This window comes from Erythrolamprus reginae, chromosome 12 (assembly GCF_031021105.1).
Source record: "Erythrolamprus reginae isolate rEryReg1 chromosome 12, rEryReg1.hap1, whole genome shotgun sequence".
Lineage (NCBI taxonomy): Eukaryota > Metazoa > Chordata > Lepidosauria > Squamata > Dipsadidae > Erythrolamprus > Erythrolamprus reginae.
The window spans coordinates 6,660,193-6,674,517 of record NC_091961.1 but is presented as its reverse complement, the minus strand read 5'-3'; the positions used below and the strand labels follow the sequence as shown (position 1 = coordinate 6,674,517).

Below are 14,325 nucleotides of genomic sequence, written 5' to 3'. Positions count from 1 at the left end.
ACCATTTTTGATGCAGAACAACAACAACAACAATAAAAGGGCTGCAGCTGTCCTTGTGGTGGGCCAATGGCAAATTAAGCATGACATCCCACATCTGTGTGCTCCATAAATGGTTGGTGGAGCATCACCTAAAACGTATGGGCGAGCTTGATGACTTCCTGTGCTATTTAAGCCCAGCCAATGTATGCATCGGGTCTGTTTTGGCTTGACTAGCCAAAGGCCTCTCTGATTCATCTCTCTGGTCGCAATTTTGACAAGTCAAGCTTGGCTAATTCAAAGAGAAGTCACCTGCAGAAACAGGAAGTAAACCTGTAACAGTCTAACTTCTCGTTTCACAAGTGGCTGAGATCGGTTACAACATTAAGCAGTGAGCACCGCACACCAAGCCGACTAGACACAAGAACAGTTTCCCCCCTGAACGCCATCTCTCTGCTAAACAAATAATTCCCTCACCACCAAACTATTCACCATCACTATTCACAGTGATCGGACTCATTCGAGACAATGATGAATCCGCATACAGACGGGAAGTTGAACAACTATCCTTGTGGTGTGACCAGAACAATCTAGAACTGAACACACTCAAAACCGTAGAAATGGTGGTAGACTTTAAGAGAAACCCTTCCACCCTTCCACCTCTCACAATACTAGACAACACAGTATCAACAATAGAGACCTTCAAATTTCTAGGTTCTATCATATCTCAAGACCTAAAATGGTCACCTAACATCAAAAACATCATCAAAAAAGCACAACAAAGAATGTTCTTTCTGCGCCAGCTCAGGAAGCTCAAACTGCCCAAGGAGCTGCTGATACAGTTCTACAGAGGAATCATTGAGTCTGTCATCTGCACCTCTATAACTGTCTGGTTTGGTGCTTCAACCCAACAGGACCGACACAGACTTCAGAGGAGAATCAGAACTGCAGAAAAAACAATGGCTGCCAACCTGCCTTCCATTGAGGACCTGTATACTGCACGGGTCAAAAAGAGGGCGGGGAAAATATTTACTGACCCCTCGCATCCTGGACACAAACTGTTTCAACTCCTACCCTCAAAACGTCACTACAGAGCACTGCACACCAAGACAACTAGACACAAGAACAGTTTTTTCCCGAACGCCATCACTCTACTAAACAAATAATTCCCTCAACACTGTCAGACTTTCTACTAAATCTGCACTTCTATTCTACTAGTTTTTCTCATCGTTCCTATCACCCATTTCCTCCCATGTTGACTGTATGACTGAGAGCATATGCACCAAGACAAATTCCTTGTGTGTCCAATCACACTTGGCCAATAAAATTTTATTCTATTCTATTCTATCCATCTCCTCCTACTTATGAGTGTATGACTGTAGCTTGTGGCTTGTATCCTTACGATTTATATTAATATTGATTGTTTCCTGATTTATTTATTTATTTATTTTGTCCAATACACAATGAGAGTTTTAGTGGGTGTAGCGAAGCTCCCCCTTTTGCCTTTCTATGCCCAGACGCACCGGGAAGCAACCTCGCACTGGGTGTATGGGAGGCAGCGCGAGGGAGTCACCACAGCGAAGTTCTTTATTCCTTCTCCAAGCGCCCAGAGAAAGGAAAATGCTCCGTTCACTCTGGGCTGCCAAAGCCTCCTTACGTGCCACCGAAAGGCTCCTCGGGCAGCCCAGAAAAGCCTGAGATGGCCGGGATTAAAAGGGAGAATGGCAGGAAACTGGCTGGACCTTCTTGCTGCTCTCAAATTTCCTGGGAAATTTTTCCAGGCTCGGGTTCTTAAGTAGAAAATTGTTCTTAAGAAGAGGCAAAAAAATCTTGGACACCCGGTTCTTATCTAGAAAAGTTCTTAAGTAGAGGCGTTCTTAGGTGGAGGTACCACTGTACAAGGAGGCGAGCAGTAAAATTCAACCTTCACCCAGATAAAATGACCTGCTCTCTCCTTTTCCCTGGGGATCTTTAGTGGAAGACGGTTTGGAAAGCCCAGCTGATGTGAAGAGAGGAGACCTACCGTAATCTTGCTGGCGGTATTTAACGCTTCCACCCAGTCCTGCAAGTCTTTTTGGTCATTGGCTTGCAAGACATAGCGCTGAGACAAGGCGTTGATAACTGCAGATAGAAAGAATTTTATTTAGTTTTATTTTATTTACTTGTCACGCATGTTTAAGATAACAAACATAACTAGAAACATGATTATGAATACAGGAAATGGATACGAATAAAGAGGGACATTAGGACAGGGATGGTAGGCACATCCTTAACAGACCTCTTAGGAATGAGATGAGGTCAAGAGTAGATAGTCTAAGGTTAAAGTTATGAGAGTTTGTGGATGAAACCAAAGAGACAGGTAATTGCATTGTAGGCATTGACCTCTCTATTGCTAAAGTTATATTTTCTGCAATCGAATTTGAAGCAGTTTACATTAAGTTTGTATCTATTGTGTGCTCGTGTATTATTACGGATGAAGCTGAAGTAGTCATAGACACGTAGGATATTGTAGCAGATAATTAAAAAAGATTTGGAAACATGGAATAATTTACAGTTATCTTTAGTAGGAAGAATTTCTACAATTAAAATGAATATTCTTCCCAAAGTATTGTTTCTATTTCAGGTAATTCCAATAAACCCACAAGGAAATTTTTTTAAAGAACTAACTAAGATTACTAAAAAAAATGTATATGGCAAGGCAAGAAACCTAGAATAAAACAAAATTCATTAGAAGATCAAAGAGAAAGAGGAGGGCTTGTCCTCCCAAACTGGAAGTTATATTACCAAGCGGCAGCACTAACTTGGATAAAAGAATGGCTAATTTTGGATAATAGAAGATTATTAAATTTAGAGGGACATGACAATGTTAGGTTGGCATGCCTTCGTGTGGTACGAAAAGTTTAAAACTCATTCATATTTTGTTGCTGAGATTCAACCGCAGTTTAGTTCAGAGGAGAAGAGAGAGCTATTGTGTCCCAGCAATACAAATGAGTTGTGCATTTAATCCTTGCCTCCTGCCATATATAAAAGGCAATTTAATAACTTCAGGGGGGTTTTTAGAGTTGACTTTTTCATTTAACTTTGGCCTGTGAAATATATGGTGGGAATTTATTTATTTTTATTTTATTGATTGATCAATTTTGTCCAATACACAATGAGGGTTTTAGTGGGTATACACATAGTAAAATACGTAATGAAGGTGATAGAGGATATACTCATAGTAATATATATCTAAGAAAGAATAGAAGAGAAGATATAGGAATAAAACATATCAATGAAAGGTATAGGAGATGCCAGCTTTTGCATTAATAAAATGAATATTCTATATTATTATTATTATTATTATTATTATTATTATTATTATTATTATTAATTGGATTTGTATGCCGCCCCTCTCCGTAGACTCGGGGCGGCTAACAACAGTAATAAAAACAGCATATAACAATCCAATATTAAAACAGTTAAAAACCCTTATTATAAAACCAAACATACATACAGACATACCATGCATAAAATTGTAAAGGCCTAGGGGGAAAGAGTATCTCAGTTCCCCTATGCCTGGTGGCAGAGGTGGGTTTTAAGAAGCTTATGAAATGCAAGGAGGGTGGGGGCAATTCTAATCTCTGGGGGGAATTGGTTCCAGAGGGCCGGGGCCACCACAGAGAAGGCTCTTCCCCTGGGTCCCACCAGGCGATATTGTTTAGTTGACGGGACCCAGAGAAGACCCACTCTGTGGGACCTAACTGGTCGCTGGGATTCGTGCAGCAGAAGGCGGTCCCTGAGATAGTCTGGTCCAGTGCCATGAAGGGCTTTATAGGTCATTGGCTTCTCATTGAGGGGCAGCCCTAGGTTACCCCCTTCATCCCACCCACTGCTCAGCTGCCAGCCCTTGCAAAAAAGGATTCATTTTCATGCGCTTACAGGGAAAGACGGAAGAGGTTTTCCATGCTTCGCCTGTAGCTGAAATTAAAGGAGAAAGATGGTTCCAATTTAAAACAGCTGGTGGCAGCACATCAATTGAGAGAGAAAAAAGTCCTTTCTACCAAGGACGTAGGCTACAGAATGAAAGGGGGCAGGGGTGGGTTGCTTACCTTTTCTTACTGGTGCACTACATGCGCATTGCAATGTTGCGCATATGCGCGAGTCCCCATCATGATTTTCCTTCTGCGTATGCACAGCGGGACAATTTTCCTTCTGTGCATGCTCAGAGAGCCAAAAGGCATGGATGATTATTTTTTAAAAGATGGCGATGCGCACAAAACAGCAAAGACAAAGCAGAGCCGTTGCACAAGAATTGTGGAATCGTCGGGCCACTACTGGATTGGCGCACTGGATTGCACTGGTAGGAAGCCACCACGGAAAGGGGGCCAGGCGAACCGAAAAACCACAAAATAGGCGTTGATTGCTTACCTGAACGCCTCTTCTCGTACGGTGAGCGGGTACAGCAGTCACATGGGTTGCTCATGTCCAATCCGGTGGAACTGAGCCTAGTATTAAAAAAGCTTGCCGGATCCGCCCCTTCCCCAGAATTCGCGAATCCATAGACTAGGCTCAGTTGTGAAGCTCTGTAGTGTTCAACTCTCATTGTTAGAGAAAAAAGGATTATAGAAAGGTGAAGAAGACACATACAAGGGCGGGAAGTGACTGCTGTACCCGCTCACCGTACGAGAAGAGGCGTTCAGGTAAGCAATCAACGCCTATTCTCCGTACTGAAGGAGCGGGTCCAGCAGTCACATGGGACATACCCAATAGATGGTCCCTAGGGTGGGATTAGATTGCTATCGTGTGAGATAACGGATTGGAGTACCCTTCTGCCGAAGGCAGCGTCCGCTGAAGCGTAAGAATCAATCTTGTAGTGCCTGATGAAGGAATTTGGCGAGGCCCAAGTGGCTGCTTTGCAGACCTCCTCCAACGGGGCTTGAGTCGCCCAAGCGGCCGAGGTGGCTGCGCTCCTGGTGGAATGCGCTGTGATGTTCCTTGGAACTGAGAGGGAGACCGACTCATAGGCCTTAGATATAGTCCCTCTGATCCAACGGCCTATTACTGTTGAAGACACTTTGGCCCCCATGACTCTGGGATGATAGGCTACAAAAAGTGCTTCTGACCTCCGAAAGGGTCCTGTGCGTTGGATATAAATTCTCAGCGCTCTGGTGAGATCCAGGGTGTGCCATCTAATTGCCAAGGGATGGTCTCGTTGGAGGCAGAAGGAAGGTAGGACAATATCCTGAGATCTGTGGAACATGGAACTGACCTTGGGTAAGAAGGTGGGGTCCAGTCGCAAGACTACCTTGTCCTGATGGAATTGACAAAGGTCCTGCCTGATTGAGAGGGCAGCCAGCTCCGAAATGCGTCGGGCAGAGGTAATAGCCACCAGGAATGCTACCTTAAAGGATAGGTACCTGAGGGACGCCGATTTTAGGGGTTCGTATGGTGCCTGCGTGAGGGAATGGAGAACCCGTGGCAAATCCCAGGATGGGTACCTGTGGACCTTGGAAGGTCTGAGGTTGGCTATGCCCTTGAGGAATTCCTGAACTTCAGGGAAGGATCGGAGAGGCTGTCTGCGGGGACCCCCTAGGACAGATGAAATGGCTGCCAGATGACGCCGGAGGGTGCTGGTGGAAAGTCCTTTATGGAAGCCTTGCAGAAGGAAGGAAATTATTCTGTGTATGGGGATGCACAGAGGGGAGAGACCTTCCTGTAGACACCACTGGTGAAACTTGGACCACGTGTGGTCGTAGATTCGATTGGTCGAACCCCTTCTGGCCTTTAAAATGACCTCCACTGAATCGGGGTCATGACCACGCAGTTCTAAATCTCTCCTGATAACAGCCAGGCGGTGAGGTGGAACCACTCCGGGTCTGGATGGAAAGAGGCCCCCTGCCGCAGCATATCCCCCGAAACGGGGAGTCGCCAAGGGTCCTGGACGGACAGCTGTTGGAGATCCGCGAACCAGGGCCGGCGGGGCCAGTGAGGGGCGATTAGGATTACTCGGGCCCTCTCGGTGAGGACCTTGTGAATCACGTCCGGGAGGATTGGAATTGGAGGAAATGCGTAGAGTAGGCCTGGAGGCCATGGACTCCGGAGGGCATTGATTGCTTCCGCTCCCGGGGATGGAAATCTGGAATAGAAGCGAGGGAGTTGGGCGTTCGCATTGGTCGCGAAGAGATCCAGGATTGGTAGGCCGAATCTGAGGGTGATTTGATGGAACAGGTCCTGATGGAGGTTCCACTCTCCTGGGTCTATCGTTGCTCGAGATAGCCAGTCCGCCTGGACGTTGAGGCTCCCCGAGATGTGATCGGCTAGGAGCGACCGAAGATGTTTTTCCGCCCAAAGGCCTAACTTGAGGGCCTCCCTCATGAGAGCTTTGGATCTCGTGCCCCCCTGTCTGCAGATATGGCTTTTTGTGGCAATGTTGTCGGTGAGAATGAGAACGTGCCGGTTGGGAATGCGAGGAGAGAAATGCTTCAGAGCCAGGGAAACGGCTCTTAACTCTAGCCAATTGATTGGCCTGGAAGCTTCCTCCGGGGACCACGTGCCCTGGGCTATCATCCCCTGGGCGTGGGCGCCCCATCCCGATAGACTGGCATCTGTGGTGATGACAAATTGATCCGGGCATCTGAACGGGGATCCTTTGTCCATGGCCGGAGACTTCCACCACTTGAAGGATCTGCGAACACTTGGTGGGATGACAATGCGCCGATTTGAGTTGCTGTGCCCCGATCTCTGAAAGGGTAATAGGAGCCACTGGAGTTCCCTAGCATGAAGGCGAGCCCAGGAAATGATGCCTATGCATGACACCATCTTCCCCAAAAGGGAAGACAGAGTGACTATGGATACTGAAGAATTAGATAAAATGTTAGAAATTAACTCCCCTATACTGAGTTTTCTCTCGGGAGAGAGAAAAACCTGGGAAGATTCTGAATTGATAATGGAACCCAGGTGAGAAATGGATGTGGAAGGTTGGAGGTGACTTTTTTCAAAGTTGATGGAAAAACCATGGTCCTGAAGGACTGACATGGTGACAGAAAGGTCTGTTTTCACTTTCTCTAGGGAGTTCCCATGAATCAAAATATCATCAAGATAACATAAAATGTGAATGGGAGACGCCCGGATATAGGCCGCCAGGGACCCCAAGAGCTTTGTAAAGACCCGAGGGGCCGAGGAAAGGCCAAATGGCATCGCCCTATACTGGAAATGCCTGCCTTGAAAGGAAAAACGTAAAAACTTCCTGTGGCATTTGGCTATAGGAATGTGAAGGTAGGCCTCAGTGAGGTCTAAGGAGACCATGAAATCTCCGGAGTGAATGGCGGCCAAAATAGAAGATAAGGAGTGCATTTTAAACTTCCTATATTTGATGAATAGGTTTAGTTTCTTTAAATCCAAAATAGCTCTCCAACCTCCAGAGGATTTTGGAACCATAAATAAAATGGAGTAAAAACCTAGGCCCTTCTGACCGGAAGGAACCGGTTGAATGGCTCTGATGGACAATAGATGAGAAATGGCCTCTTCCATACGGTTACAATCTGAGGAGGACCTGGGAGAAGGGCAGGAAATAAAACGTTTGGGGGGAGGAGAAATAAATTCTAACAGAAGGCCAGTTTGAACAGTGTCAATGACCCAGGGGTCCTTGGAGGTGAGACGCCAATTTGAGGCGAAATGGGCTAGGCGACCCCCTATGGGAATAGAGGGAAAATTACCATCTAGGTTTTTTTGAGGCCCTGTTAGAAGAAGCTCCCCTTTGGAAGCGAAAACCTCTACCCCTGGAGTTCCTACTTTGGGAACGAAAGCGGGGGGAATACTGACCTGGAGATCTCTGATAGGAAGCCGCTTGATCTTGCTGGCGCCCCGGGCGACGAAAGGACTGCGTTTTGGTAGCCTTTTTTGTGGTTGGACCCAAAACTTTCTTCTTATCCGTGGTTTCCGTGAGGAGTGGATCCAGAAGATCACCGAAAAGAAGGCCGCGCTTTAAGGGTCCCTGGGATAACTGCCACTTCTGGCGTACTCCCGCTTGCCAAGGGCGAATCCAGAGGAGTCTCCTTGCCGTTGTAGAAGCTGCAATAGACTTAGCAGAAAATCTGGTAGATTGCAAGGTGGCATCAGCCACGTACTGGGCAGCTGCAAAGACCTTGTTGAAGTCTTGTTGACCTCTCAAGTCATCGGGAGGAATATGCTGTTGAAGTTGGCGAAGCCACAGCAGCATGGCTCTGGAGAAAAAGGAGGCTGCTGCAGAACTTTTAATGGCCCAGGAATCTGCCGTGAATCCTCTTTTGAGCATTTGTTCAATGCGCTTGTCCTCTGGGCGGAGGACTTCCTCCGCCTCTCCCGGCACAGCCGCTGCCGAATGAAGGATCTTGACAGGTTCATCCGGTTTGGGAAAGGATAGAAGCTCTTCATAGGAAGAGGAAAGTTTGTACAACTTCCTGTCTTTAGTTGAGGGATTAAGACTAGAGGCTGGGAAATCCCACTGTTTGAGCAAGGCATCTTTAAATAATTTAGGCATAGGAATTACCTCGTTATCCTCCTGTTCCTCAGTGAAATAAGGTAAATTCTCCTCCGGGGGATCAGTGGAAGTGGAGGCTTGTTTCTCCTGGGCCGCTAATCCCGTAGAAATCCTAGCTTTGAGGAGGAGAGATTTGAATAATTGAGAAGGGAAAATGGTAATTGGAGAAGGAACCTTTATTTGGGATTCCTCATCATCTGATAGCCCTTGGAAAGGGTCCTCATCATCCTCCATATCCTCATATTCGTCCTGAGAGGAATCTGAATCATCCTGAATAGGAGCCCTAACCGCTGGGGAAGAACCCAAGGGGCGGGAGGGACGAGGAGGAGGAGGAGGTAAGGGAGGCTCATTGATGGAAGAGAGTTTGGCATCAATGGCCTTAGACAACACAGCAAAAATAGATTGGAACTCAGGAGGTAGATTAGAAATATCAGCAGGAATGGCAGAAGAATCCCTAAAGGCCTGGGAGGATCCTGGCTGGGAGGGATCTTCAATAATATCTGGTTCCTCTGGCCCTTGTCTGAAAACAAGCCAGGTTTCCTTTGCCCTGACAAAGCAAAACACGATAAGGTTGACTCCTCAACCGTTCCCTGTCCTACCACTTATCTGCCTTCCCACGGCTCCCGAATAAGCAGGGATGTTACTCGGCCTCTCTTTGGAAGGTAGAGATGGGACACCTCTTTATATTTCAACAAAGTTTGGTGTGTCAAAAAGAGGGCTGTGAAAATATTTATGGACCCCTCGCATCTTGGACATAAACTGTTTCAATTCCTACCCTCAAAACGTCGCTACAGAGCACTGCACACCAAGACAACTAGACGCAAGAACAGTTTTTCCCCAAATGCCATCCCTCTGCTAAACAAATACTTCCCTCAACACTGTCAAACTAAGTCTGCACTACTATTGCTACTAATTTTTTTCATCATTTCTATTACCCATCTCCTCCCACTTATGACTGTAACTTGTTGCTTGTATCTTTAAGATTTTTAATAATATTGTTTCCTGGTTGCTTGTTTGACCCCTATGACAATCATTAAGTGTTGTATCTTATGATTTTTGACAAATGTATCTTTTCTGTTATGTACACTGAAAGCATATTGTCCACTGTTTTATTGTCGCTGTTAGCCGCCACGAGTCTCCGGAGAGGGGCGGCATACAAATCCAATAAATAAATAAATATGCACCAAAGACAAACTCCTTGTGTGTCCAATTGCACTTGGCCAATAAAATTCTATTCTGTTCTGTTCTTTTCTCTTCTATTCTAAAAACATGGCAATTTTCTCTGACTTCTAGGTCAGGAGTCTCCAACCTTGGCAACTTTTAAAACTTGTGGACTTCAACTCCTAGAATTCCTCAGCCAGCAGTGGAGTTGAAGTCCAGAAGTCTTAAAGTTTCCAAGGTTGGAGACCCCTGTTCTAGATCACCCTCTTCCTCCAGCTGAAGTTTGCTGTTATTTCCATGCATGTGGGTATGTAACAATGGGTTCTGCCAATTAGCTTCTCTCTCTAATTGGGAAGTTATCAAAGTGGAGATGGTTGATCAATTGGCAACAGAACCCACCTTCCCACCCTCCTGGTCCAGTCCTGCCCAGCTTTTCATCGGGCTGTTTATTTTATTTATTTATTTTATTAATAGAGTTGAAAGGGACCGTTAGGTCATGTGTGTGTGTGTATGTATGTATGTATGTATGTATGTATGTATGTATGTATGTATGTATGTATTTATTTATTCGGATTTTATGCCGCCCTTCTCCTTAGACTCAGGGCGGCTTACAACATGTTAGCAATAGCACTTTCTTAACAGAGCCAGCCTATTGCCCCCACAATCCGGGTCCTCATTTTACCAACCTCGGAAGGATGGAAGGCTGTCAACCTTGAGCCGGTGATGAGATTTGAACCGCTGACCTTCAGATCTACAAGTCAGCTTCAGTGGCCTGCAGTACAGCACTCTACCTGCTGCGCCACCCCTTGGATTTTGTATTCAGTTATTTATGTTTTTAGTTTAACAACAACAACAACAACAACAACAACAACAGAGTTGGAAGGGATCTTGGAGGTCTTCTAGTCCAACCCCCTGCTTAGGCAGGAAACCCTACACTACAGGTGGCTATCCATCATCTTCTTAAAAACTTCCAGTGTTGGAGCATTCACAACTTCTGGAGGCAAGCTGTTCCACGGATTAATTGTTCTAAGTGTCAGGATTTTTTCCCCTTAATTCTAAGTTACTTCTATCCTTGTTTAGTTTCCACCCACTGCTTCTTGTCCTACCCTCAGATGCTTTGGAGAATAGCTTGACTCCTTCTTCTTTGTGGCAACCCCTGGGATATTGGGACCCTGCTATCATGTCTCCCCTGGTCCTTCTTTTCATGAAACTAGCCATGCCCAGTTCCTGCAACCGTTCTTCATATGTTTTAGCCTCCAGTTCCCTAATCATCTTTTTTGCTCTTCTCTGCACTTTTTCTAGAGTCGTTTTTTGCATCGTTTATATCATTTTGACTTTTTTTTAATGACAGTAAGCTGCTCAGGTTTACTTTGCAATAAAATGGGCAGCCTATAAACCTTTCTGTTGTGGTTAGCTCTGGCCCAGCTCCTGCCCCAAGGACTGTGGATGTGAGGGAGACATCTACATGCTGCAGGCCTGTTTTGCCCTCCCCCCCCCCGGTGGAATCTGCTGATGAAGGCTCCTCTGACCAAGAAGACATGAGTGACAGGGAGGAGGAGAGTGTGGTAGACAGCTCAGAAGGAGATCAAGTATCTAGCTCCTCCTTGCATTCAGAACAAGAGTTAATGATACGGCCACGCATGCGGAGAGCGATGCATAGGCAACAACAACTGAGAGATTATTATCAAAGAAAATGAGGCCACCTGTGGTTGGGTGGGGCTGTGGTCATTAGTGAGGCTGCTATAAAGAGCAGCCTGTGGGTTTGGCCATTGTGGAGGATTATCTGATCCTTGTGTTTCTTGACTGCTTTACTGACTTTGACCTTTTGTGTGCTGATTTTCCCCCGCTTTGAAACTAAACCAGAGCAAAGTGTGTTTCACTTTGTGAAAGAAGAAGGACTGTGAATTACCTCACAGCTGCAAGCTTAGCATCACAGAACTGATAAGGGAATTGTACAAATTACCAGTTTGTTTGGAGACCAGTGCTCTTTGCTATACCAAAAGAGGGCTTAGGTTAAGTGAATTTTCATTATAAAGAATATTGTTTTGAATTTTCAAACCTGTGTGTGTCTGAAATTTGTACCTGTGAATTTTTGGGAGGAGTCTACCAGAGAGCCCGACAGAACACCTTTCTAAATAAATAAATGTATTCTTCAAAGCTTAAAGAGGTGGAAAAAAGAAAGAAATCAGACTAATAGAATGATACATTGTCTGAGAAGGACAAAGGCAGTCAACCAGTTCCAATTTGTGTGGTTCTGTCACTTCCTTCCCGATTCCCCAGGGCTTCCTGTATGAAGATGTTTACTTCAATCCTTCTGTCTAATCCATCTCAGTCACTTCTCCTTAACACAGATGAACAGGAGGGCTTGAAGCTCTGATGAAATATTTCCTTTTTCTTCGGCTTAAATTTTTTTTCTTCCTGTGCACAGCTAGGCTAAGCTAGTAGAAATCTACATCTAAGTTATGCCTCAAGGATCAAGACCCAGTGGTCCTCCCTTGGAAGGGATCTACTGTGGATCTACCGTAATTGCCAGGCCTGGGGCAATTAGATTTAGACCCCCTGACTACTAAATTTTAATTAATTAATAAAAAATAAGTTCAAAATAATATCCGGAAACCTGCTCTTCTAAGACCAGCTAGGTGGCAACAATTTACTGACATGGGCTGGTCCTGATTGTATTGTAGTATGTTGAACATAATATAAGTATAAAGTAGAGATAGAAAAGATAAAAAAAGACATTAGGACAGGAACGGTAGGCACAAAGGTGCACTTATGCACGTAGCACATGATGGTGAAGTAGGTAGGGTCACAATAGTTTACCACTTGGGTAGGGAGTCACAGGGGAATCCCATGCACCAAGTTAGATTGCTGCGTTATGTATCATCATCTTAAAAGGAGATGGTGACCCACTTCCTCATTACTTTAAAAAAATAATCTGTCTCCATCAGGGCAAACAAGAATTGAACTCAATTCAATTCAATTTATTAGATTTGTATGCCGCCCCTCTCCGAAGACTCGGGGCGGCTCACAACAATAATAAAAACAATATTCCAGCGAAAACAAATCTAATATTAAAAAGCACATAAAACCCTATCATATTGAAAAAAGCAAACAACATATATATACCCAAACATAAATATAAAAAAGCCTGGGGGAAAGGTGCTCAAATGCGCCATTTGATTCCCACGTTGGTGCATCTAAAAAGCCACCAACAATACTCAATGTTGCTGTCAAGCCGAAGCCATCGTTTGATTTGGAGACTTTGGCCTGCCACATATTAGAATGTGGAATGTATTAGCCAGTGATGGGCTGCCAAAATTTTTACTGCCACACTGTGGGTGTGGCTTATTGTGTGGGTGTGGCTTGATAGTCATGTGACTGGGTAGGAGTGGCTTGCCGGCCATGTGACTGGGTGGGAGTGGCTTGACAATCATGTGACTGGGGGTGGCTTAAAGGTCATGTGGCTGGGTGGGAGTGGCTTACAGACCAAGATAAGTTTTCAAATAGGTGCTTGTACTCTTTTTCAATTGATTAAGTCACATTATTTGAAAGGACAAATGGTAGACAGCATTATTTGTGGAGGAGTACAGGAATATTTTAAGGTTTTGTACTGAACCCACAACATCCAGTATGATAACAGATTAGGCAAGTAGCTCATTTTTCTTTAATTGCTATAAAAGTTCAATTCTAGATAATGATTTAAATGATTAAAGCATTTATGGGTAAAGACATACTATTTAATTATTTCCTATTTTAAAAGTAATTAAGGATCATATTAAGGTACTAGAGAAGGAAGGGCAATAAAAACACTGTTAAGTATTCAATAAATAGAGCATAAACTTACTAACTCCACTGTGTGGGGGCAGCAGCCCATTACTGGTATTAGTGCTAGGAGAATTTGGGAGGGGCTGTTGCATGAAGCCTTAACAAATTAGATAGAGTTGTAGCCATAACAAAATTCCTTCCAGATTCACAAGGTCATCCTTTGTTCAGCACCTGGCTTGTTGTGGTTATCTCTGGCCCAGCTCCTGCCCCATGGACTGTGGATGTGGGGGAGACATCCACATGCTGCAGGCCTGTTTTGCCCCCGCCCCTGGTGGAATCTGCTGATGAAGGCTCCTCTGACCAAGAAGACATGAGTGACAGGGAGGAGGAGAGTGGGGCAGACAGCTCAGAAGGAGATCAATTATCTCTCTCCTCCTTGGATTCAGAACAAGAGTTAATGATACAGCCACGCATGCGGAGAGCAATGCATAGGCAGCAACAACTGAGAGATTATTATCAAAGAAAATGAGGCCACCTGTGGTTGGGTGGGGCTGTGGTAATTAGTGAGGCTGCTATAAATAGCAGCCTGTGGGTTTGGCCATTGTGGAGGATTATCTGATCGTTGTATTTCGTGACTGCTTTACTGACTTTGACCTTTTGTGTGCTGATTTTTCCCCGCTTTGAAACTAAACCAGAGCAAAGTGTGTTTCACTTTGTGAAAGAGGAAGGACTGTGAATTGCCTCACAGCTGCAAGCTAAGTATCACAGAACTGATAAGGGACTTGTACAAATTACCAGTTTCTTTGGAGACAAGTGTTCTTTGCTATACCAAAAGAGGGCTTGGTTTCAGTGAATTTTCATTATAAAGAACATTGCTTTGAATTTTCAAACGTGTGTGTGTCTGAAATTTGTACCTGTGAATT

At 44.8% G+C, this 14,325-nt stretch overlaps 1 protein-coding gene across 3 annotated transcripts in view; it reads right to left on the bottom strand.

The window, feature by feature from the left end:
* The window catches only part of PLEKHA2 (pleckstrin homology domain containing A2), a 102,989-nt gene that overhangs the window by 34,972 nt on the left and 53,692 nt on the right, over positions 1-14,325 (bottom strand). For all 3 annotated transcript variants that reach the window (XM_070765375.1, XM_070765374.1, XM_070765376.1), the window contains exon 5: positions 2,000-2,097. In XM_070765375.1, coding sequence (XP_070621476.1) covers positions 2,000-2,097 — 98 coding nt within the window. The remainder of the gene's footprint in view (positions 1-1,999; positions 2,098-14,325) is intronic.